At 39.8% G+C, this 26,392-nt stretch overlaps 1 protein-coding gene across 6 annotated transcripts in view; it reads left to right on the plus strand.

Moving 5' to 3' along the window:
* Positions 1-26,392, plus strand: part of FARS2 (phenylalanyl-tRNA synthetase 2, mitochondrial) — a 250,529-nt gene that overhangs the window by 131,068 nt on the left and 93,069 nt on the right. For all 6 annotated transcript variants that reach the window (XM_075744971.1, XM_075744972.1, XM_075744973.1 and 3 more), the window contains one exon: positions 16,607-16,767. In XM_075744971.1, coding sequence (XP_075601086.1) covers positions 16,607-16,767 — 161 coding nt within the window. The remainder of the gene's footprint in view (positions 1-16,606; positions 16,768-26,392) is intronic.

The raw sequence follows: 26,392 nt of genomic DNA on the forward strand, positions 1-26,392 counted from the left end.
ACCTCTTATGACTATGTGCAACTGGTGCATGATACATCCTAGGAACTGACAAGGAAAATGAAATCGTGATGATTCTATTGAGTTTATAATATTTTTAATACCAAGTCATGCCTGTGCAGCTATAGTGATTTTATAGTATTTTGTGGTTTGCATTCTTAGAGGTATGCATATTTAAAAAGTATGTTAATGAAAAAGAGACGATGAAAGGAAAGTTAGCAAGTTCTGTGCTCCAGGGGAGCAGTGGTCCATCTCACTGTTCTGTCTCATATGACCAGTAATATTTGTATCAGTGAAAGATGTGGGGAAAATCTGCAGTAGATAAGTGTGATAACCAAATATTGCATACATTCCTTTCTAGCCAGGAATGCTTAGCAGTTAGCTGACAAGGCAAAACTTGATGATGCTTATTTTCCCATACATACAGTATACTGCACACTCGCAATCGTATATTTTAAGTGTAGCTTTTTCATAAATGGCTGATCTTGAGGTATAGAGTAAGGAAGTTTTATAGTCTCAGTGTCTTCTGATAAAATGAACTAATTAAGAATTTTAAACGTACATCCTGGATTCTTACTTGTTTTCAATTTGTCATAAGAAATTCCTCACAAACAGTATGAGTGGGTAATTGATTAGATGAAGTAATTTAAAACTGTATAATTAAGATTCTGTTGAAGTAGCATCATCGTGTAGAATTTAATACGTTTGAAAGTTCAAAAGCTTCGTGAATGTGGAGCAGAGTACAGAAACTTCTGTTGAAGTGTATTTTCATGATTCAGACATCAATTCTAGAAGTCAATAATTCTGAGCTGTGTCATGCACTTAGATAATGATTTGGTTTCTTTGAGTAAATGACTAGCGTGCTTCAAATTTCTTCATTTCTAAGATGACGTTAATTGTAGTACTTCCTTAAGGCTTGATGTTTGCAAGAAAATACAAGGAACCGTGCTATAAAAATGTTTCATAAACATTAGTCTCTAGGCTGTGGCTGGTTCTTGTCCTCCACTCTGCACTGCTGCATCACTGTTGGAAAATTATTATCTTTTATTGTTTAATTCCCTTTGGGTTTGAGATAAGCCAGATGGTGAGGTCTCCTTGTAGGGGAGTTTTCTGCTTGGTATTATCAATTTTCCAATCCCGTATTAGTATTGGAGGAGTTGCAGCATGAGATCCTCTTTGGTCTAGATGGTTTTACGTACCTGTATGTTGATTTGGTAATTCCTATTATTTCTTATATTTAACTTCAATCGAAACTTACTGTGTGGTACAGAAATGGCCAGCTTCCAAGTGATAAATACATACTTAAACATGGCATTGCTAATTAGCATTGGGGTACCTTTACAGGCTTTTTTCTTTTTTTTTTTTCTTACAGACTGTAATAACAAGATTATAGATATGTCAAGGAAATTTAACCACAAAAGCATGCATTGCTTTGTCTTTTTTTGGTAAGGCATCTTCCAAAGATCTCTAATTTGCTTTTTTAGTATATGTTAGGACATAATCCTTTTATTATGTCCTAACAAAAAATATTTATTTTTTGGTAGCAGAAATCTAGCTCCTGTCAGTGATGTGAGAGTTTCAGAACAAGAACATTAATGAAATTGAGGCATCAAAGTCAAGGCACTGGTTACTGAACAACTGAGTGGACCTGGAGTTTTTGTTTGTTTGCATCAGGATCTATTTGATTTGAGTGAATTGTGATTTATATCAGGATTATGATGTGAAGTATTGTATTCCTGGCAGAGGTTTCTGCTTTCCAAAATATTAAAGTAAAATCCAAATAATTATTTGTAAAGATATAAAGAAAGAAGGGAAAAAATACTATTTAACATTATTTGCAGAGATTGCATAGACTTTATAGGATGTGAAGCTCAGCAGTTCACCATGTTAGCTAATCCTATGCAAAATTTAGTGTCTTGCATAACTGGGCATTTTGTGTCTTTGGTAACTTGTGGGAACCCCTAAAATCTCACGTTTTTATTTTGTTGACTGTAAGCAACCGCCTGCAATATTCTTAAAGGGGTGTGTGAGTGCATGTGTGGGGTTTTGTTTTCAGTTGAAAAAACCAACCAACCGACACCAGATTGAGTGATGGGTTGCAGAACTAAGAGCTCTTTGAATGTGTTGCAAATTAACGAGTTTGCATAACCTGTATGGCAGGAATTTCTTAGGTCTCACGATCCCCCAAAGCCCAGGCATGGGCACCCCGAAATCAGCCGGTTCTTAAAGGAGATGTTGGAGCCTCTCTCTTTCTCATCCATGATATGGTGCCATAATCCTAAGAGCCATGTTAAATGTTAACTAGTTTGTCTACCATGCCTTGAAATGAGGAAGTGCTCCATAAATGACAAGTGACATTTATAGAAGTTCTTCTGACTGTGGCTTCATGAGGAAGGTAAGCCAAAGATACTACTTAAAATGTTGCCATGTAAAAAGCATGCAGTTTACCCACCCAAAATTACACACTTAACCATTCACTGCAGCAAGAATTGACAAGGAGTTTGCATGTAAATGACCTCAGAGTGTGTTAGTATAAAATGTAATCTATTGAGAAAAAATATCATGCTGTCATGTTTTACTTCCTTTTTTTGGGGAGAGCAATGTTATGATACAGACTTATAGGCTTCTTTTGTTTTTTTAAGCCCACTGAAATCCTGTGTAATAGCTGTATATGAAGTTTTCTGTTGAGATTAGTATTTTAGGCTTTTTCCTAACTGAAAAATTCTCCTTAGCAAAGATTGAGCATGATTTTCCTACAAAGAATTACATGCACATACACAAAGCCACAATCACGGAATTACGTAGGTCTGAGGGGACCTCCAGAGGTCTGTGGTTCAACCCCTTGATCAAAGCAAGTCCAGGCAGAACAGGTTGCCCAGGGCTTTGTTCAGTAAAGTTTTAAATCTGTCCCAAAAAAGGCCTGTTGCAATCTATCACTCCAGTAAAGCGAGCTGTCCCACCAAGCCTGTAATCCTGGTGAGGTCATGGCTCTGCAACTGCGCTTAGACTTTTAGTTTCTCCTGTTTGCTTCCTGTGCTGCATGCGTTTGTGTTTAATCTTCTTTTGCTTTCAGGAGAGAGGCAGAGTATTCCTAGAGCCACCTTTGAAAATGACTGTGGGTTTGCATTGTCTTTAATATTAGCAAGACCCCTTGCCCCCCAGAGGGGAGGATGTCAAGCATATGGTGGTAGAGTGCAGAGCAGGTAATAGGATTTGGGCTGATTTAATCTTTAACCGCAACTGTGCTGATAGAACTGGTATTTACAAATACTGTTACTCAGTAGGTCCAATGGGTATGTACACATAAAGTGATTATGTGCGTTCAGACATTTCTTTACAAGATGCACAAATGTGCATCAACTGCTGAAAGCTGGCACCTCAGTGTTTTCATTTTGTTGTGTTTTCTTTTTCCATTTCCTGGGAGAGGGTGAGGAGGGGAATGAGTTCCTAGGATACTTTGTGCTGGAAAACTTCAGGTTATTTGCTGTAAATATGGAATATGTTAGTTGAGGTAACAACCTAGAAAACCTTCATTAACGTAAAATACAAAGTAAAAAAAAAAAAAAAAAGGAACACCCCCCCCCTTATTTATCCTTTCTACCATAAAAAACAAACAAACAACAAAAAAACCTGTATGTAAGTGGAAAAGGATTAAGAAACTTCAGATGGTTGTTTAAAAAATATTTAAAAGGGGGTGGAGAAAGTCAACAAGAAACAGTTTCTATTGACTTCTTATTTATTTTTTTGAAAGGTCACTGAAAATTTACACAGTGACAAAATAACAACTCAATTAGTATCAGCCCTGTAAAACTAAATGTTAATATATTTCAGATTCTCCTCTGTTGACAAGTGGGACTGATAATCAACATGGACTTCTCTAAATGAATGCAGGGCAAAAATTACCAGACAGTTACGTGTTTGCAATTGCTGTCAACTTTCAAACTGTAAAGGAAACAAGATGTAATTAAAAACTATCTGTAGGTTTATTTTCTAGGAAGATTCTTCTTTTAATTATATTTCTGATAGCTATAAAAGGCACAATTTGATCATGAGAGTAAATCTTAAAAGCACAGCAGCCCCTTTATCTAGCACTTAAAAAAAGTCTCAGTGGAAAATGGTATTTCATTAATTGTCATGACATAGGAATTATAGAATTAGGGGGTCTAACTTTTCTTTTATCATTCATTTCTTTGTCAGTGGCATTACCTTTCCAAAATTAAGTTTGATGCATAACAACAAATTAATTACCAACTGTGAAAAAGGAAGATTAGTTAGAGTACTGGTGACTTTTTTGGAGAAAGGAATCTCTTTAATAAGGGGGTTTAAATTGCAGCTTTTCAACTGAGCAAGAGAAATTATTTTTATTAATATATTCATTCCTCCAGAAAGAAAAGCAGATGAATAGTCTTCTCTGTTAATTCATTTAAATATTTTAGCAGTGAATTAAAATACCATGTAACCAAAGCAGTAACTTTTCATTTATGTTGTATGTATATCAGAGTATTTCCATTCATATAGTCCATGAGGAAGATACAAAGCTCACCGAGTGAAGCTCAAATCTTTCCCATTGAGGTACTGTGATACTCGCACACACACGCTGATTACACACTTGAGCGCATCTCTTTTTCCCCACCAAGACAGTGGTCTGTCTTCCGTGCCCCTGCCCTGTGCATGGAACAAGGTGGTGTTTGGTGAGGAAGGAACTTTTCTGTACCTTACTGCAGTTTGTTTGGGATTTTTTACTCTGCCTTCAGTGGGCTTCAGATTATGTACTCCTGTAGCTTTCAGCCAACTTCTAGTCAAGTCTAATTACATCTTTAGTTCACCTTATTTGCAGTTTTGACTGCTCACTGAAGGAGGCCGTTGTTTCAGGAGGAGAAAAAAAAAGGCATTATAAGAGATATGTACCTGTGTTTAGTAAATAGTACTCTCTTTCTCAGAGGCTTTGCATGTGAGTGAGGTAGAGCACTACTTGAGTGGAGTGTTCAGACACATCCACAGGAGTTGTTTAGCTCTGACTTTCTCTGGAAACTTGCAGTTAATGTAGGCTCAGTGGTACCATGGCTTGCTGTCAGCTTGTCCGGTGTTCACTCTGAGCTGAGCACAGGCTGAGTCAGGCTCTCTGCTGTTCAGTCTGGGGCTATAGGCATCCATCAGCACCTTTCCAGAACGCAGGAGTCTCACTTCCTTGAAACCTCCATGCTGCATCCCAAGGAGAGAGAGAGAGAGAGAAACCTTGGCTGGAAAGCCAGAGTCCTGGGGGGAGCAGGGGTCGGGGGCAGTTTGGAAGGCAAAGGGCATTGCTAAATATACTACTTTTCCTGTGAAGGGCCACTATCTGATTCAGTTTCCAGGATGATCATTCCTCTGCGGATGAATTGGGACTGCTGGGTGGAGGATGCTGCTCTCGCAAGCCTCTGCCTCACTGAGGCAGTAGTTGGAAAGCATGATATGAGTGCCTTTAATGACAGCAGGAAAGGGTGGTCTCTGCACTTGAATGTTGCTCTGCCTTCCCTTCCTTCCTGAGTGAAAAGGTTCCTAGCTGAGTGCAGGAACATGTCCTAACACTAACTTCTCACATGTGGCCTCTAACTGCGTGCTTTTAGTTGTTTCAGTGCCTGACGTGAGACCCTGGGATCTGATTTGCAGAAGTGTTGAGTGCTCACAGCTGCAGCTGTAGTAATAGGGAACTGTACTTTGAACATATTAAACGCCGTGTAATGCTTGGTGCTCAGAAACATCAGGTCCCAGGTATCTCAGATAGGGAGCAAAATTAATAGATGCTTTTGATCTTAAAGTCTCTGTGCCCAAGTTCCCAGTCTGCAATACAGGAGACAGTAATACTTCCTCAACTCAGAGATATGTGGAAGAAGAAGGAAAAAAAATCCTTAATATTTTTTTCAAGCATTTAAATATTGTGGAACTGAATGCTTCATTGGGAAGCTCATAAAAGAAAGAATGTGTCTTCAGAGCTCTGCTTGAATATTGCTCAGTGCATAAGGCACTTGGGGTACATGTTCAGCAATGCAAGGAAAGCAAGCAGGGATCACTAACCACTGCCTCTTCTCTCTGCTGAACCGAACAAAGTCTAGTGGAAAGATTAATACTTGATTGTTTCATTGAAAACAGCATCATATTGTATTTCTAAGATGAGACCATCTTGGTGTTCCTCAGGCAACCTTAATTCTAGCATTTCAGAATATCTGAATGTTTCATTAAAATACCAAGTGTTGTATTAAGGCTCACTTTTGTGGACCATTTCCTGGTTGTTTTAAATTGAAAACTGAAGAAAAGGACATATTCTGTTGTAAATCATCATGTTCGTATGAGTCATCAGTGTAATATAATTACAAGCTTTGTAGAGTAATTTTGTGTGTATATACCTCTATAATTATTACACATTAAAAATATTAGATATAATGTGTGAGGGAGTAAACTGTTCTATACGATTTATGTACCTATGGAGAAGGTAGTTACAGGCTTATCCTTCACCCCATCGTTTGCAATGAGCATTCCCTTCATTTCTGGTTGTTAGCGTGTCGTGGGTTTGCCCCAGTCGGCAGCTAAGCACCATGCAGCCACTTGTTCACTCCCCCCTGGTAGGACGGGGAAGAGAATTGGAAGAGTGAAAGTGAGAAAACTCATGGGTTGAGATAAAGACAGTTTAATGGGTAAAGCAAAAGCTGCGCACGCAAGCAAAGCAAAGGAAGGAATTCATTCACCACTTCCCATGGGCAGGCAGGTGTTCAGCCGTCCCCAGGAAAGCAGGGCTCCATCACATATAATGACTTGGGAAGAAAAATGCCATCATTCTCCCCTTCCTCCTCCTTCCCCTAGCTTTATGTGCTGAGCATGATGTCATATGGCATAGAATATTCCTCGGGTCAGCTGTCCTGGCTGTGTCCCCTCCCAACTCCTTGTGCCCCCGCAGCCCACTTGCTGGTGGGGTGGGGTGAGAAGCAGAAAAGGCCTTGGCTCCATGTAGGCACTGCTTAGCAATGACAAAATACATCTATCAACACTGCTTTCAGCACAAATCCAAAACACAGCCCTGTCCTAGCTATTGTGAAGAAAATTAACTCTATCCCAGCCAAAACCAGCACATAGCAGTGTAATTCTACTCACTGGCTGTAACTCCAGTAGAGTTGAGAGGTTGTCTGTGGGATACTGACATGTTTACATAAGCACATGGGTACAGCACCAGCTGGGCATCATTGGTGTATCAGTAACTTTGTGTAATGCTTAGTTTGGTATAACACACCTTGTGTGTCAGTCTCACTCCCCAGCGCAGTATAGGAGAGGTCAACCAGTGTATATGTGTTGTAGCTATACTTCATACCAGCAGAATCAACTTCTTGCTACTGGAATTGTGCTGACACAGACCTTTTGATGTTGAAAAGGTACATCATTAAGAATCTCTTCAAGCTTTCCAAAAAAACCCCAAGTTTTACCAGTTCGCTCTGTTGGGGACACATTGCTGTTGTCTAATAAGGTAGTATTTTGGTTTTCATTTTAGCAAAGCATATACTTCCCTGGATGCCCATCAAAGCTCAGAAAACGGCCTTGCATGTAAAATGGACATTTTGCTATTAATACACTTTGCTAGGAAATGTCATTAGAGATTGCATAAAAGGGGGATTTAAAAGTGTACATTGAAAGACTACACATAAACTTAATTTTGAATGTAAAAAAATAGCAGTGATATCTAGCCAAGATACTAGTTCCTGAGGGGAAAGCAAGTTCTTGTAGGATTCTCTTCCTTTTCTATTGATATCATTTACTGCAGGGTTGTTGTAGTCTTGCCATTTTGCTAGAAAGAATTTTAGAGCATAATCTGCTTCACTTGTATATTTTATTGCCTCTGCATCTGTTTCCACCATTTATGTGCCTTGACTGCTGCGTGGCAAGAGTGGGCAAGAAGCCTCTGCAGAATGTACAGCTAAGGTGCTTCTTCCACAAATTATTTCAAGGACTTCAAGCAAAACCTCTCCTTGTATCTTTTCCAAAGCATTTCTTGTATAGTTTATATGGAACTTCACCATGTTACATTTCTTCCAACTGCAGTAGTGTAGAAGCTGGTAATACTGTATTGTGTGAAACTCCTTCAACCACTTTTTGCCAAATTGTAATACAATTTATGTCACTTTTTAAGTAATCGTTATTTTTCAGAAATAAGACGTGCTGTTGGCAGAACTTAGGGATTCCATACAATTTAGAAAGTTAGAGGAAAAAGAGTTGATTTGAACTTTAAGGAACAATTACTTCCTCTTCAATATATTTTGTCATCTGCTTCATATGGAGATGGTGGTTTAATTTTAAAAATAGTCACTAACTTAAATGTTCTACACATAAGCAATAAGAGCATGGGAGTCTGGCTGTGATCTGGTAGTATTACTGGATAAGGTGAGTTGAAATAAATGAAATAAATTATAAATTAAAAAGAAGTGGCTATAGGCACTTTGTTCACTGCAGGAAGGAGGAGATAAGGGCAGGAGAGTACTCAAAATGTAATTTCCATTGTATTTGTGTCATATGAGTTCCTCAACCGTGAAAGAGGTTACTAGAAATGATGAAACTAATTAAAAGAATTCTGAGAAAGAAATCCAAAAGAGAAGTTAATGTGTGGTGATTACTCTGAGATGAAAGATTTTTGTTCCTTTCCTTGTATATACATGAATGCTTATTTCATGATAAAAATTGAAGCTGAAATGGACACATAGGGTCAAATTAATCTAATCTGATCTACCTGTCTAAAATTTAAGTGTTTTGTCTGTATGTGTCTTATGACAGAGCGAATAATGATTTGTGATTGTCTCTCCCCACTTACAGTAGAGCTGAAGGGACTGGCTTAGACCAGATACCTAGCAATGTGTAGTGGGTGAAGTAGCCAACGGTGTCCCCCAGAATTACGCTTCTGCTCAGCATCTTCTTGCAGATATATCTGCTTCCACTTGGAAGCCACCCCAAATCCAAAGAGAATACATTAATAGCCATCAAGTTGATAATGACCAGGCACAATTTCAAAAGATGAACTGAGTAGGAGGGAGAACTCTTTTGCTTTGAGTGAGACCCTTCAGTTCGTGCCCCAGAAGAGCGCTGGGCAGGGCAGTGCCGTTCCACAGTGTCACTGAGCAGCCCGGGGTTAGGCACAGCTCAAGTCCTTTCCCAGGTGATGCAGTTCAAAGGGTTGTGGGTGCATAGAAGTCAAGCAGTGCACTACAAGCTAAAGAAACTCATTTGTTAAGTTCAGGTTTTGCTCCATCTTGGTGTTCCTGGGGCTGCGGGTCTGAGAGGGGAAACAGAGGAGATTTTAGGCCCAGGCAGAAGAGCAGGTCATGGCTCACTATGCCTTTTGCTGAGGCAGAGAGCTGAGTTTCCTGGGGTGTCCATTAATGCTACAGCTGTATACTTTCCCTTTTATACATGCCTTGTGTACAAAATGTACCAGGGGACTAGTTGAGCATCCATAGGTATATTATAGGTGCAGATGAAGATATTTGCAGCTGGCCAGGTTGACAAACACCAACTGGAAAACACTGTACTCAGGAGCAATGTAGAAATACATGCAAGAGGATCCTTTTGTGACATTGTCTGCAAACCCCACTTGGTAATGTCTGATCTCATATATTACTTACTTCCTGGAATTATATATTTTAAACAGATCCATGTCTTTGAATAGCATGAGACCTATTAACAGAAATGATTTTGCCCAGGAATATGTAATGGTCATATTTTTTCAGATGGGAAATCAGTAAGTAGGTGTGACTTGGGAAGCCAGTCACACTTTGAAGAGCCCTTTGTGAGCAAAAGTGAGAAACGCCCTTCGAACTGTTGTAGCACAGGACAGGTGGAGCAGTTCTCTAGTAAGAAGAAAGGAAAACTGGGGACAGTGTTTCTGAACAGATTTTTCCAGCCTGTGCTGTATGACAATACATTTAGGTACACCTGGACCTTTCATGTTGTGATTTTTTTTGAAATAAATTAATTGCGTGTCCCTGGAACCTTGTCAGAACTGCTGTCAAACACAGTAGTGGACTTATATTGGAGTTCATTGTGTTGGAGTATATGTGTTGCACTTCAGTATGAAATCTTTTTGTAGCTTTACCATCAGAATGCTGAACTACTATTGACAGAATACTACTATTGACAGAATTGAAATTTAATGTTTTACATTTATTATGTGTCTTACCTAAATCATTCTAGGAAAGGAAGGACTATTATCCCAACCCCAGTTATAAGGCAAGTGATGCCTATGTGATTGTGAGGCTTTTCAGGAGTTTCTTCCAAAGAATGAGTTTGCGGCAGAAGAGTGTAGTTGTTAAATAATAAACCTTACCTGTTTATTATTTTTATATATTGTAGAGCCAAGGAAACCCAATCATGAGCCCAAGGCTTCTTTATTGTAGGTGCTGTAGAAACACAAAATGCGGTGTCAGTCCCTGCCTGTAAAAGTTGCGTTTACTGTGCAGTGTCAGCCTTTCAGAGTAACCTTGAGACCGTGCTGTTATCAGCTGGACACTTTTTAACCTTTTAAAATATACAGGTGTTCTGGCTGTTCTGATTTTTGAACAGGAGTGTCAAACATGCTAAGAGCATCCTGTGCTGTGATATGTAAACTTGCCTCTGTATCTTTTGAGGATGTCCTAATCTCTTGAAGATTGTATCACATTGTGATGGTCTTTGTGTTCTTGTTCCTTGCTCTGCATGTTGTTCTTGAAGAAAAGACCATTTTGTAGACACTAAACAGTCAACTTTGGTATTGGTGAAATTTTGCCAAGAAAGTTGCATCTGGGGGCAATGAATATATATGGAGTGAATTTGTCCAGCTCTGTACTTACACTCCTGAAAAAATGAGACTGGTAATTGAATTTTTGAACTGTACTGTAGACTTGGTCTTTCTGCCAAGTGGCAGCCCCTCATGTATTTCTTTATAGCTTTTATTTTTTCAAATCTACATGGCCCCAATGTCTAGGGAGATTTAACAGTATTAAAAGACCCAAAACCTCAAAATCCAACTTTGCCTGAATGAACAAAACATTATGAAAGGAATCAGAATGTGCTTTTACATACACAGAACAGAGAGCGCAGTACTGGAGCCCTCGGCCAGAGCCAGGGGAAATAGACCCAAGGAGTCAATTCATTTTTTGCTCTGACATTCATTAGGACAGCAAATTGCACTGTGCTCCATGGAGAATGTCCAGCCTTGAGATATGCAGGGGTAAAGGACAAAAACCTCATAAACTAAGCAAGCCATTTGTTCAGATATGTAGGCTGAAGCTTGTTTGCTTTTTCCTCTTGCTAATCTGGTTTTCCTCTCCTCTTCTGCTCTGGTCATCCATTTCTTCCTATCACAAATGTTTTTCTTCCAGCTATTTGGTCTGGTGAAATAGTGGTAAAATGGTAGAATGTATGTTAATTACATATTAGAAGAAAGTTCAATCTGGTAGATGGCTTCCCTGGGTAGAAATTTTTAAAGTAGACTGTATGTACCCAGCTATCTTGATTATGGAACAAAAATAAACATACATATTAAAAACTCAATCAAAGCCTTTAAAGTTCTTTTGCTTAGTTTTCAAGTGGAGCAAACAGATCAGTCTGACCCAGGAGACAAAGTTGCGGTCTCAAAGTGACTATTATTGTTAGAAAATTATTCCACATATGAGATTTAGAAAGAGAAGTTCTGTTTTCCAAAGAATAGGCATAATTGAATGTTTACTTCTTTTCTTGAGTTCTTGAGGAGTGGATTACTTAGCATGCATAGTCTGAAAGCCAAGTCCTTATTTTAAGAGGTAATTTAAACTGAATTGCACACGGGAGCCAGAATGCATCAATTTAACAGAGTTAGAGAATAATATGACAGTTTTGATTTTTGCTTTTGCTGAAGAGAGCAGTTCAGAAGGAAAATTCAGTAAGCTTTTTGGCCTTAGTTGGTTAACATCCCACCCACCTGACCTTGCACTTTCAAAAGCTCTTCTATATTAGACTAACACCTTAATATTTTTTTTTCCATGTAAAACCTTTGACTTCCAACATACATGAGTTTTATCTGAAGTAGGAAATAATTTTAAATGGCTTATTTTCAACACAGGTAAAGATGCTGTGGTACTCATGTAGAATATGCATTCCTAGTCTCTAGCGATAAGTAAATATTTATTTTGGAGAAACTGTTTTTCAAAGCCTTGTTCGTAAGCTGTCCATTAATCACATAGAGCTCAAATGTGGGTGTATGTCTTGGTTTCAGGAATTTCTGATGTTTTGTGTCATCACATGTTCATTATGTCTATAACTTTCTACACAGTTTAAAGCACTAATTTGTTCTGTAAAACATGATGTGTAGTCTGCGTATCCTTGAGAATCTGTTCACCCCTCTTCCGACCATTTTAGTTCCTGAATTTGCTCCAAAAACAGCCATGGTTTGGACTGAAAGCAGGAGATCAAATTCAGGTCTTTGATTCTGGAACTCCTTTCAGCTACAAGCACTTTGGATATATTCCTTTTTGAGCATTTTGTGAAGAACACCTTGTATGCAGGCTGTTGTATGCTTCTGACTTTGCCTCAATCCAAGATCAAAATTTAATTTCTTTCACTTCTCAGTAACTGCTGAGTATAACAGTTTGAAGCCCCAATTTAGGCTCTATTGAAAGAAAGATTTCTTTATTGGCAGTTTTACAGGAATAGCGAAAATTGTTAAATAAAAGCCAGCATAGATATAAAAATAAGTGTGACTGAAGTGTATAACAAAAAAGTTTTGTCAACCTGTTCCTATCACTACGTTGCAAAATATGTCTTTAAAATCTTGTACAGTGCAAAACGTCTTGCCTCACACTCCTTGAGAAGGTAAATGTTTCTGCTGGTGGGTATTTCTGAGGATTCAGTGGGGTCTAATCCATGAGCTTTGGCAGGTCATTATATATGCCTCCATGAGGAATTATGAAGCTTCCCATCCTGGCTGATCAAATTTAGCTTTCATTTAACAACATTTTTTGGCAAATGGCTTGGTTGGTCCACGTTTAAGTGTAAACTGATGCATCCGGTCTCGAAGCTTAAGAGCAGGACAGATAGATATGACTTCTCAAGGAAGATAAGGGCTCCTGAGCTCCCCTGTAAGACACAGCTGTGATGATGCAACCTGGAGTCAGATTGGAGTGTTTCAGCCCCCAGTGTGGGAAGCCAGTCAAACCGCTTTCTTCTTTCCTTTTCCATCTTTGGCTACCTGACACACAAAGCTTCCAGGAATTTTCTCCTAGTGGGTAGTCAAGATTTTCACGTGAGGCAGCAGGAGCCTGGCAGCGTGTACAAACCTTTGAGGGCCAGTTGAGGAAAGCTCGTATGTCAGGAAAGCTTTATCCGCTGGGCTGTGTTATTTCAAGCAGTGATGCTATGATTGCCCCACCAGGTCCCTGGAATCTGCCACTTTGGCCAGGTCTCATCATCAGAACTTCAACCTGGGTTTTGCCATGTTTAAAGCTATTCTATGTTCATTCTTTCTGTCATGTTTACTCACATTCACTTAACTTCTTTACATAATACTTGCCAAAATTCAGTATATTTAAACATATGTATGTGCTGTGAAAAGCTTTGGGTTGCTCTCACTCAACAGAGTGGTTAGCTGAATGTTTAACTTTTAAGCCATCTGGTCATTTCCAGTCAGAAATAAGTTGAGGAGTGTGCTTTAGTCTTGTTGAGTTCCCCAAGGTAATTCTTCAATGCTTTAAGTCAATCATATCTTTAAACGCTGCATTGACTTAGAGCTTTACAAATAGGAAGTTGGAGAAGAGATCAGAGACAAAATAAATGAAAATGTGGAGTGCAGTGGAGATTTGCCAGTGCTGATTTGAGGAGGAATTCTAATTATCTGCATTTTCCTTTTTCTTTTCTTTTTTATTTTTTTCTCTGAGTAGAGAGAATTCTTCACTGATACAGCTTTGACTGCAGACACTTGAGAAGTTTGTGGTCTGAAGGCTAATAATTGTACAAGGTTCATCCAAAAGACCAGTTCTGCGACTATGTGTTTATTCATAGCTCTGATGCAATGCTCTGAGCTGCTGGGCAGATATCTGGGTGAATAATTTTGTCTGATACGTAGTGCAAAAAAGTCTGATGTGTCCCAATCCTTAAAAAAAAAAAAAAAAAAAGAAATTGCCAATACAAAATCAAAGCATAGCTATTCATTGCAGAATTAAAATGCATAGCAAATCAATTAGGGATAAATATTGTACATTATCCTCAAACTGTGAGCAGAGAGTGACAACGAAAACCATTCTTATATCAAAATAATAAAAAAGCACAAATCTTAAATGTAAAGCTCTGCCTATCAGAATATACACCCATTCTGCTGATCTTCCGTCTCTTTTTTTTTTTTCCTGTCCTATCTACCAGTAATCATCAGTAATATGGGGAAGGAGGATCATCATCCCCTATCATGTATACTTAAATGAGCATCAGTGAATTAATTAACACTGATGCTTAACCTGGCATCTTTAGGTTTCAAGTTTAGTGCTTCTGTTGAGATGAAGCAGTGGCTCTTCAGCACCCTCATGGATATTACTCCAGGTGGTCTATTTTGCCTCTGGAGGAGAGGGTGGATTGTGTTAATCAGAGTACAGAAATATCCATATGTATATGAAAATCTGGCACTTTTGAAATGAATAGCAGTTTTGCTGCTGAAGCAGGAGTTGATGATCTAAGAAAGACAAGCTGGAAGTTTGAGGAAGCAACACCATTGCAATGAATTATCTTCCCTTCTTCATATAGCCATAAAAATATAATTACTTTTATGTACTGGAGTATGGAGAGAAATAGTTTTCCAGCTTGGAAAAGAAACAGTTTATAGTTTACACTTAAAGTCGAAGATCAAAATCTTTCCCAACCACAAATTTCAACACATTCTGTGTAGTCGCTATCCTTTCTCTAAAAGTAACTCAATCAACAATAGCAAATGGTGCAGTTCTTCACGTAAGGTAGCATGGATTGTAGGTTTCCAAGGTCATGTTAGCTCAAAGCCTGTTGGTTGGTCTAAGCATACTAGTTTGAGCAGCTCTGCCATGAGGTACCTTTTGAGTTCACACCCAGCACTCTTAGGACTTTCGCAATTCAGTTGATAAACTGCTTTCGAAGGTCAGAAAGGACAAAATCTTGCCTATGAGCACACGAGAAAGGACAAGACAAAATATCCATACCGCTCTGGGGAATACTGTTATAAAGTTGACCAAATTTCTGTGGCAGTGCAATATTGCTGAGATTGCAGGTGAGGCACGGATGGGTTCTGCTGGGGACTTAGTATTCCAGGTAAATAGGCAGGTTCAAATTAATTAAAAGAATCAAAGTGATGACTGCGTCTCTTTTCCGAAGCTTGTTATGCCTGCCTCTATTTAAACAGAACTCTGGACTGTTTCATCTCAGCGTTGAACGTGACAGCATACTTCAGGATGTCATCAGTGCCCAAATAACAGGTTCTGTCTCCTTTCTGATAGCAGAGACAGGGGTCAGAGAGCAGACTTCTGCCTCCAGCCCTCCTGCATGATGGTGGGGAAGCTGCTGAGTTCAAAGTTCCCAAAAAATTAGAGTTTAAATTAATACTGGGGGAGGCAGGTATGGCCTTGGTCTGGCTGGCTAGCTGTGAGACATACAGTGATATTTATATGAGTCGGGAGAACACTGCCAGTGCTGATGGTGAAAAGTCAAGTCTGTCACACGTGCATGCATCCTTTCAGCATGAGTGTGTTTATTTAGGCATTTAAGTTTTAAAAAGCTCTGAGCCTTTGCCAGAGCTGCTGGGCTCCCAGCTTATTTCAAAATCAGCAGGATGATGGCTAAACATGGAGTTGGTTCCTGGTGTTGAAAAAAATCCCTGTTTAATGACTCAGTGCACCTGCCTTGTAAATGAAGGAAGGTATGAATATTTACTTTCCTGCCAGAAATGTTGCATCATTAATACCTGTACAGCTCTTCTGTGTTAAATATTCTTGTCTTTTTATATTTAATACTACATAACAGAGACTTGTGTGTGTAGGAACAGTGGCTTTTCCCAGGGACAGCAGCCCAGGAGTTCCTTGGTTGGAGGTGTGATGCTAATGCAACAGTGCCTCACATCCTATTGCTCTGTTTCCTCCAGAGACCTCAAAAGTGGCAATTTTGATCCTCTCAAATGTTGGTAACGATGTTAATGCTGCAGAGGTTTGGCCTGGTGTTTCAGCCCGAGTAAAAGATTCTGAACAGGAAATTCATGTTTACATGTCTCATAAAACACAACTGAGGTGCAACACGTTTAGTTCTAAGGATAGTAAAGGGAAGCAGCGTATAGCATTATGCAGCATTTCTCAAAGTCTATTTGAAACTTTGGACACCAGTAGTCAAGGATGCAGCTTTATTTTATTGCCACTTTTGGTTCCTGGACTCAGTGATGTGCCCAGTCTTGCTGCTGTTTTGATGGAAGTAGGATCTGTCCTGTAGCCTTCAGATCTTTCATTTGGCAGTTACTTGTAGGCTTTTCTGTCTTGCCACTTCATCTCTTTTTTTTCTTGGTAAATAGGTGAACATTTTATCAGCAATTTTTCATGTTGTGAACTTAAGCTCTTGAATTTTTATCTTGTTTGTTTGTTTATTGCAGCTGGTGCTCAGGATAAAATTGGCTGGGCATTTGGCTTGGGTTTGGAGAGGCTGGCCATGATCCTGTATGATATCCCTGACATCCGACTGTTCTGGAGTGAAGATGAACGCTTCTTGAAGCAGTTTATTGTGCCTCACATTTCACAAAAAATAAAATTCCAGGTAAAATTATATATGTATTTATAACAATTTTCTGTCAGTAAGAAGTGTGTGTAGCCCTAGAGAATATCACAGAATTAAAATTCTGTGACATTAACAGATTAGGTTTTAAAGCAACAGCTTTACAGCTATCATGATTCTCTGATATACTGCAATAATATCCAGCATTTGATGACAGCATTTTTTTCAGTCAGGTAATGTGAGTTGCTGCTGATACCCAGTGAATATCTCTGTTCTCAGTAATACTTAAGCATATATTTAACTTTTAAATTTATCCAGAAAAGGAATTGATTTAGGCCTGTGTCTGGTTTGGTTATGTTCTTGAATTGTGTCCATAATTCTGTTTCATTATAAAAATACGTTTGATAGTGAGCGTTCAAACGTTGTAATATATTCCCAATTTTTCCCATGGTTTTCACACTACATTCATTGAAGTCAATGTGAGCTGCATTGTGAGTTGCACTGATGGATGAGAAGCTCAACATGAGCCGGCAGTGTGCGCTTGCAGCCCAGAAAGCCAACTGTGTCCTGGGCTGCATCAAAAGAGGTGTGACCAGCAGGTCGAGGGAGGTGATCCTGCCCCTCTACTCCACTCTTGTGAGACCCCACCTGGAGTACTGCATCCAGCTCTGGGGTCCTCAGTACAAGGAAGACCTGTCGGAGCGAGTCCAGAGGAGGGCCATGAAGCTGGTCAGAGGGCTGGAGCACCTCTCCTATGAGGACAGGCTGAGAGAGTTGGGATTGTTCAGCCTGGAGAAGAGAAAGCTCCGGGGAGACCTTATAGCAGCCTTCCAAGTACTTAAGCAGCAAAATGCTTTTTGCTGTTGCCTTTTGCCATTTTCCTTGCTTGTGAACAGCTTGATTATGGTTTTTAAGAATTGAAAATATAAAAGGGAAAATCATCAGTGATAGTGCTCAGATGATATTTGAGCAGTCTCCAAATCAGTAGCAGCATCCATTTTTTAATTCATGACAATTTTGGCACATCTCTGGTAGAGTCAAAAAGTTAAAATGGTGTTTGCATAGGTTTGGGGGTGGGAGGGGGGGTTAGCTGCTTTTGGGGGAGGTGTTTGGGGTTTTTTGGTGATACTGTCATTAGGGTATTTGGATTGTAGTTATCACTTACAGAAAGAAGACAACTTGAAGGTGGGTCTGCCTGTAGGTTTCCCTGATCTCCTACGGTATGTTTGTTGTGCTTTTCAATAAGTAGTGCTCAAGTCTCCTTCTTTTCAGTCCGTATCTTTCTGATTGACATTGCTCCTGAGAAGCATGGATTGTGGCTTTGTTTGTAGATTGCAATCTGATCTCTGATGGAACGAAGATCAGATTTCTTGCTTGCTTTAAAATTGTGGATCCAAGCCTCAAACTGATGTTAGCAGTAGATTTGGTTTTGGGGGAAAGGCCCAGACTGTCAGAATGATATGGTCTGATGTTGAAGGTGAGCCGAAGAGAGGGCTTGGTGACTGGCTTCTCTAAGTTGTGTATCATTTCATGTTCAGCTTCAGATACAGTCGGGTGTAGTAAACCAATTTGAAAATGACAGGCATACCTTACTGTGGACAGGCTCAGAGGAAAGGGCACAGTTTCTAAGAAGTTACAAGTGAAAGAAAATTTTTTTTCTTTTTCTAATTGGTGCTGTTTGGTAACCTTAGCTGAGCAGGAGTCAGTAGGAGCACATGGTTTTGCCCTGTTTTGCTGGGTAACTGTCTGTGTCATCAATAAGACAGTGGTGACAAGCTCTTTGTAGGTCTTTAAGCCCTTCTTGCTGAGCAGCATTGGTTTCAGCTGGCATTTGTTCAACTTGGAATAAGGAGAAAAGTTCTACAACCCGCAACTGATGTTGTAGAGAGTCGTGAAATTGAGGGTTGCTGGCTGAAATACATTTTGAAATAATAACATTAATCAGGAGATATGATGCAGTAGGTGGAGGACTTCAAGGAAGAGAAATTGTCAGCTGCTACTGTGCTCTGACTCGGACCAAACGGAAAGACCAGAGTAATATTACTGGGCCACTAACTACTGCTTTATCACATTAATGTGTTGGCAGTTGTTGTATCCCAACAAACAGGCCAATGAAAAGTATACAGATTGGGATAATGAGGGGTATGGGAGAGGGGCAACAGAGGAAGAAAAATGGATTATTTTGAGTCTTTTCTTTCTCTCTTCTAAAGAAAGAATATGGCCAATATTTTAGAAACAGATTTTTTCTTTGGTATCAAGCACTTCTTAGGGAATTGTTTTCTTTTTTTCCCTTGTCTACTTTTTTTCGTTCTTTTTTTTTTTTTCTTTCCCTTTTAACACATACATACACACACCCCTCTTGGATATCCATCTTCAGTTTTGGTAAAATAATTCTCCCTAACTCTTAGTTTATATTTTTCAACTCTGTCTCTGAATATAAGAGACTAGAGGCAAGCTTGGTTTTTTGTTTAAAAGGAAGTCTGTATCCAGTTTTCATCTGATATCATACACTGAGCTTTTTGAAGCTCAATACTATGCATACTGCTAGTACATACTGTCCTTGCCTTTTAAAGGATTAATGACCCTTCAAATGAGAATACTGTGAAATAATCTTTGGTGCTACCATAAGATCTTGGGTGATGGAAGTTAATAAGCCAGTTTTTCTTTCCTTCTGTTCCATGTTATTTTTCAGGTATGCTACAAAACCAAGTTAGCAGACCTTCTGCACCTGTCTACTTTCTAAAGAGTCATAATTAATCAATCACATGTTTTATTCATATAATATTTGAAAGAAAACTTTTAGCCTGTCTTCCAGTGATGATGATAATGCTGATGTAAGAAATCTCAATGGATATTTAAAAAGTGACACATTTTCTGCATGCAAGGCCATGAAGTGTTTTTCAGCCTGATTGAACTGAACCAAGACAGACCAGATGTTTTGAGAGCCTTTCACTACACAAATTGAATCCTGCAGCCTCAGAAGCCCTGGGTAAATGTCCATCCTTTATGTGCTTAACTGAAATAGACCTCTAACCTTTGAATACTCCCCCCATCCTTTCTTATAATCTGAATATTATCCACCAACATAAATATTTTTCTTTCTGTTCATTCAAGTGTTCTTGAAATACATAAGTCCACACTATATAGCAGTAATCTTTGTTAATAACCAGGCTAAATATGCTCTTGTTCAAAAATTTAATTTAATTGGAGCATTTTCTTGAGACTTAAAGTATATGTTTTGTGCCTTTTAACAGCCTGAATGTGTCAGACTTTTTCCTGTGTCATCAGTTCAATATACGCGTGCAGGCTTCAGTGGGTCAAAAAGCTGCTGGGGAAAGCTGACAGTGCTTGTACTGTTGTGGCCACTCAGCACAGCAGTGTTAGAGGTCAGATTTGCATGGATTTAGATTACCAAATGGCTCTGGCTATAATCTGACACAAGTCAGAGCAGTATGGGGGATCAGAGGCTGGTAACTTGACTTCAATCACTTGTGTAGGCCTTCTGCTCAGGCTGTGAAATGAAAGGCTGAGGACAGACAGGGCGGGAAAGACTAAGCACCTGCAAGGTGTAATGTAATAAAACAAACAGCTTGAATCTGATCTCTGTTATATCTCTGTTCATCAGGGCTCTGAGCATAGCTGCATGTAATCACTTTCTGGTTCATGCTGAGCCAGCATTCTTACAAAAAAAAAAAAAAAAGATGTGTCCGTGGGCTCACAACTCTCAAGAAAAGGTACAAAAATGAAATGACATTTAGGGAAGGAAGGCACTCACAGTTCAGATTGTGTGGTGCGCCCAGAGGTGTTGATTAAGACGAATGGGCTCTAGCGGCAGGACAGTTCCTGGAACCTCCATCATTTCGCTGCCACAGAGAGGAAGCAGCATGTCATGTCAATTGACTGCTGATGCATTCTCTCCTCACAAAGTCACTTTCATTTGATGCTTCTGGTGGCTGCTGCTGGTGTTGTTGTAAATAATTATTTATTTCGATTGCAGATGAGCCTTGTGGCCCGGACTGAGGTCAAGCAGAAGCATGTTCATGCTGTTCTAAAGGAAACACTGGTACAGAGGGAATCTGGATCACAGTCCTAGCTAAACTGCAGGCTCCCTCTGTGAGATTATGGGAGTTGCTTTCTTCTTCCTTTCCTCACTTCTGCAATATCTGTAATATTCTGCAATATCGTCAATAAGCCTAGCACCACCTACTTTTTACTACCCCCTTCCATCATCTCCAGGGCCTGCTCCTTCCTCATATCTGCTGGCACATGCAGTCTCTAAACTCAGTTCCTTCATAACAACCTGTTAGCTTCAATATTCAAAATAATAGACTTTCTAACCAGGATCATTCTGATGGCGCCAGGATAGACAAAGCTCCTAGAGCAGCTCTGCTGGGAGACCTGAAGAGCTAGTAGGCTTTGGCAGTGGAGCGAGGAGAGTTGACAAGCAGCTTGAATTGACACTGTTCACCTCCTGCACGGCTGTAGCCAAAATGGTCTATGTGGCCCTAACCTAGGAGACTGTCTCTGCTTTGAAAAGTGAGCAGTCAAGGTTAGCAGAGATGAGAAAAAGTCTGTCTTCAGAAAGATGTAGCTGTGTGGAAAGAAGTGATTCATTATACGAGAAAGGAAATCAAAGTGGACTCATCTTTCTCCAGTGCAAGATACCAAAGGCTGGGCCTCACTCACTGCCATTTGCCTTTGCTCAGCGTGCCATAGGATTTAAGCCCCTATTCTAATGACAAAGGATTTATCCAGTAGCCCAGTTTGCACTATTTGCTAAGTATGTGAGCCCTCTTGCTCACAGTCACACAGTGCAACTTTTTTTACCTTACTGTGCACTTTTCAATTTTCTGAGACAGTCCTCACCCTTGTGCATCTTTCCTATGCACATACCTGCTTGTTGCTGGGAGACACATAGCTTGTCCTGAAGCTTTAGAAGATGCTGAAAATAAAATGCACTGGCAGATCCAAGGGGAAGCTTTTGCAAATTAAACCTTCTTAGTCTATCCTTTATTCCATGCTTGAGAAGGAGAGCATCTAATGTGTAAGCCAGCCATTTCAACCAGTTTGATCTTACTACATTCACTGCACAGGGTGGGTCTGTCTGATCCATCATTAGTATGCTAGTCCATATAATTTATATTTATCTTCTTAGTCTGTGATTAGCTTTATTTTCCAATAAAAAAGTAAATAGATTCACTGGCTGCTACATTTTCAGGTATTTTTCATCAAGATTAGGTAACTCCGTGCTTAAATGGTTATTCATTTATTATGTTTACTTTCTAATAGTGCATCTATTAACGGCAAATACGCAACCATTAGTATGTAAATTTAACTTGGATGCCTGAACAAATGACGTACAGCCTCAACTGTGATTTATTGTCTAATTAGTTTTACTGTAATTGAAGATATATATATAGTGTGTGTGTATGCATGTGGAAGTACAACAGAGAATAGATGATGGTGTAGCATAAACATTTTATTGGCATGACTTTGGGAAAGTTGAATTTCTTACGGGTGACTTACGTAGATCATCTTAAATGAACGTCAATAAAACCTTTACAGTGCTGTATATCATCTCAGGTTTGTCTGTATACTCTGCAGAATATTTTGAAACTCCTTTTTTTAGTGTTGGATAGCCATGGGGAGAGGGCAAAAATATCTTCTTCATCGCGGAGATGCTGCACTAAGCTGCACAGTTGAATTAGAAATCACTCAATCATCAAGTCTTCTCTCATCAGGACATTATATCTTGTATAATTTGTAGCCGGTGCTGGTATTGAAGCTCTAGGAACCTGAGCCCTCTGGCCCCAGTCAGGCAAAGTGCTGAGCTTTAAACTTGTGAGTAGTCCCATTTAAATCAATGGGATAGTTCCTGTGCTCAGTTAAACATAACGTAAATGCCTAAATAGTTTTGGGTCAGAGATCTCCATACTTCCTGGGATCCAACTGAGAGTGATCAGCGCCTTGCAGGACTGAAGCAGAGGAAACTTTCAAAATGGCTGTTACAAGCAATGAGAATTTAATCTGATAAACCACAAACTTCATTTGCAAAATCTTTGATACAAGCCAGTTTTACTGATCAACATTTGGGTAAAGAAAGTCAACAAGGAAGCATCTAGAGAGTAAACAGGACTCAAAAACCCATTCTCAACTAAAGACAATTGGCTGAAAACATGGTAAGGAAAGAAGAAAATAGGGGCCTAGAAAGGAGGAGAGAGACAGTAGAGGGACAGTCACATGAGACTGGATACAAGAAAAAACAAACCACCAAGATAAGACAAAGTAAGAGGGAAGGTGGAAGAGAGAAGAGGTGCACTTTGGGCATTTGAGACAATATGAAAAAGTCTGGGGACAAACAGAGAAAGTTTAAACAAGATTGGGGCGGGGTGGGGATGGGGTGGGAAGAAGAGAAAGACACAGGAAAGGAGAGTAGATTTAAGGCAAAAAACTGTTCAGACTGATGTGAAAGTCTTTTTCTAAATCAGTCAGAAAGTCTTCCCAGACTTTGTACTGTACACATCTACTCTTGAACTCCCTTTGAGAAATCAAGAAGTATGAGCGACCACAAAAATTATGACCCTGAATCATCAAAGCAATTCTGTACTTTAAAGTATTATCATCAGTCTCGGGTTGTGGGTAGGGAGTGGTGTTGAAGGCAAGGAATGTGTTGGCTGAGAGTAATGATTGAAACATTTATAGCAGCTCTCCAAAACTCAGGCATACCTCAAAAACAGAAAAGGAATGATGAAAACTGGTATATCCAATGCTATCCTATCCTAATTTAATTTTGTGGACTTATAAGTCCAGATCTAAAAAATAAGCAGCTTACCAGTGAACTGCAAATGAGTAATATAGTGGCTTTTCCATTGTATGATATAGTAAACAGATGCTCAGACACACATGTAATCTCATTGGAGCACAATTGGACTTGTGTTCTCAGCCTTTCAAGGTAATGAATTTTCCAAACACATTCAGTGCTTTCTTTCTTTGGCTATTCTTACCTTTTTATTTCCCCAAGTAAATCCTGAGTGAGGATACTTACCACAGCTACTGGTTCTGTAGACTGCCTCTTGTTTAAAAGAGAGATTCTGTCTGACACTGTACAGAAGTGCAGATATGGGAAGGTGTTGATGAGTGTTGGCTGTATTAGTTCAGTGTGCTAGGAACAGCAATATGGGAATCAAAGACAGTACCCTGTCTTATCTTTCCACCACATCTTTACTTTGGCTTTCAGTCATCTTCATAGCTTTACGATCTAAGCCTAATTCAGCTTGGAGGGAACCTCAGGAGATCTCTAGGCCCACTTGCTCCTCAAAGTAGGGTCAGCTCTGAGGTCAGACCAAGTTGCTGAGGACATTATCCAGTTGGATCTTGAAAACCTCCGAAGATGGAAACTGCATAAGCTTTTTGGGCAACCTATTCCACTGTTTGACTGTTCTCATGGTGGAAAAGTTTTTTCTAATGTCTGTTCTGAAATTCTCTTGTTTTGACTTACATACATTGCCTCTCATCCTCCCACCATGCATTGGAGTGAAAAGCCTGGGTCTGTCTCCTGGGTGATGACCTCCTTTATACGTACTTGCAGGTTGCTGTTAGGTTCCCCGAAGCTGTCTCTTCCCCATGCTGAACAAACTCAGCTCCCTCAGCCTTTTCTCACAGGGCAAGTGTTTCAGCAGCCTGATCTTCTTGGTGGCCCATTGCTGAAATTACTCCAGTTTGTCAATGTCTTTCCTGAATTGAGTGGGGCAAAATGGAATGCAGTGCTCTAGATGCAGTCTAATGAGCACTGAGTAAAGAGGGGATAAACACTCCCCTTGCTCTGCTGGCTCTGCTCCTGTTGATACAGCCCGGGATGCTCTTGGCACACTCATGCCCAGTCCACGAGGAGCCCCCAGGTCCTTCTCAGCAGACCTGAGTTTCTTCTCTTTGCATGTTTTCTTGTTACCCCTTCTGTGGCTTATCAAGGAGATGTTACTTTTCTTTATTATCAAGGCTCTTTGTAGCCTGTTCTCACCTAGCAGCTCTTAGTCCTTATGCAGAAACTGATGCCTGCATTAAACTGAACAATGATTTCAACATTTCTTCCCACTTGTTAAATGCCCATGTGAGCATTTTGGGGTTTCTCTGATACTGCTTCTCACACTGGGAAGGAGCTCTCCGAGATATCCACTTTCCTTTTCTCTTTCAAACCTCTCCTTCACAAACTCCTGATTTCCTGCAATGCCTACCAAACCAGTTGGAAGCAGGTGTCTGAGGTGGTCATGAGCAGTGAGACCTGTCAGTCATTTTGATGAGTGTTGTTTCATGGTTCCAATGGACTCTACCTCCAGCCTTCATCTGTTTATTGTCATTCCTCCTACAGTTAGCACATCAGCTTTACGGGGAGCAACCGTCACTGGACTCCACATTTTTATTCTGGATTTGTGGAACATTTAGTGTGCCAGAACCCAAGCCCATGACTCAGGCTGCACTGAGATGATATTACTGAAACTCTTGGTATAAATAACCGGTGACGGGGGACGTGGTTCCTGGTAAACCAGCTGCTATCCTTGGGGCTAATGCCAATGATGCAGGATTTCGCGCATACCCTGTTTGCATCCCTCTGCCCACCCACTGCAATCTAGTCTTAATGATAGCCTCCCATTGAACCTGGACAAATCAGCAACAGTTTAATTCTTTTCTGCTTGTGCTTGGAAAAATGTCAGTAGCCCTTTGTGCTTGGATTGGTTAGTGATATTTATCTTACGTAATATTTCCATCTGTTGCCTGCTGGAGCACCAAAGGGTGAAGCAAATACATGTCATCTATCTAACAGCCACCTTGATAATAGTCAGATGTACAGAGAAACCTGTATTTCTATAGAAATACAGAAACCTGTAATACTATAATGGTATTTATTAGCAAAAACATAGCTCTTTTCTTCTCCTTCACCTATGTTCCTTGAAAATACTTCAAGTAATTCTAGGTTGTTTTCACAGTCTTAGAATATTTGAAAACTCTCATGTTCACCTCCATTAAGTTATCACATGCCAGTAGTGGATTTGGTCTTGCTGGTGGTGACCTGAAGCAAAATAGCTGGTTTGAACTGTTCTTTCTGGATGTTATATGCTTTTTGCTTTGTACACAACTGTCCCACTTGGAATTTGTTTAGAGTGGGGGAAGTCTGTTAGTGTATGTATATATATATGTATAAAGAGCAGAATATTTCATCCTTACTTTCAGTTTTCTGTGCTAACACACAGTTAAATTACCAATAGAATTCTTATGACATGACAGGTAATTCTAAAACCTGGATGTAATTATGTATCTCCTCAAATTCTCAGCTATGTGGAAGGTCCAGGCCTTTACTAACAAACCTAGAGCATGCCACAGAGGTTTTTGGAAGTGTGCAATGTGAAATACCAGTGTGGCCACCTGCAAGATGTCCTCTCTTTTGAATGCAGGTCCAGTCAGAGACAGCAGTTGAAACTTCTCTCCTTTTGAAGTGTTTGGTGGGTTTGTGACTGCTCTGTACCACTTGTTCCCAGAGCCTCAGTTCTCACAGTATCAGGAAGAGAAGCATAATATTTTGTTCTTTCCCATGTTCCCAAGTTCTGATGTACTGTTCTGCTCTCCTGTTCCAGTTGTACCGTAGCAGCTACTTATGTGGCTACACTGTGAGGTG

This window comes from Balearica regulorum, chromosome 2 (assembly GCF_011004875.1).
Source record: "Balearica regulorum gibbericeps isolate bBalReg1 chromosome 2, bBalReg1.pri, whole genome shotgun sequence".
Taxonomy (NCBI): Eukaryota; Metazoa; Chordata; class Aves; order Gruiformes; family Gruidae; genus Balearica; species Balearica regulorum.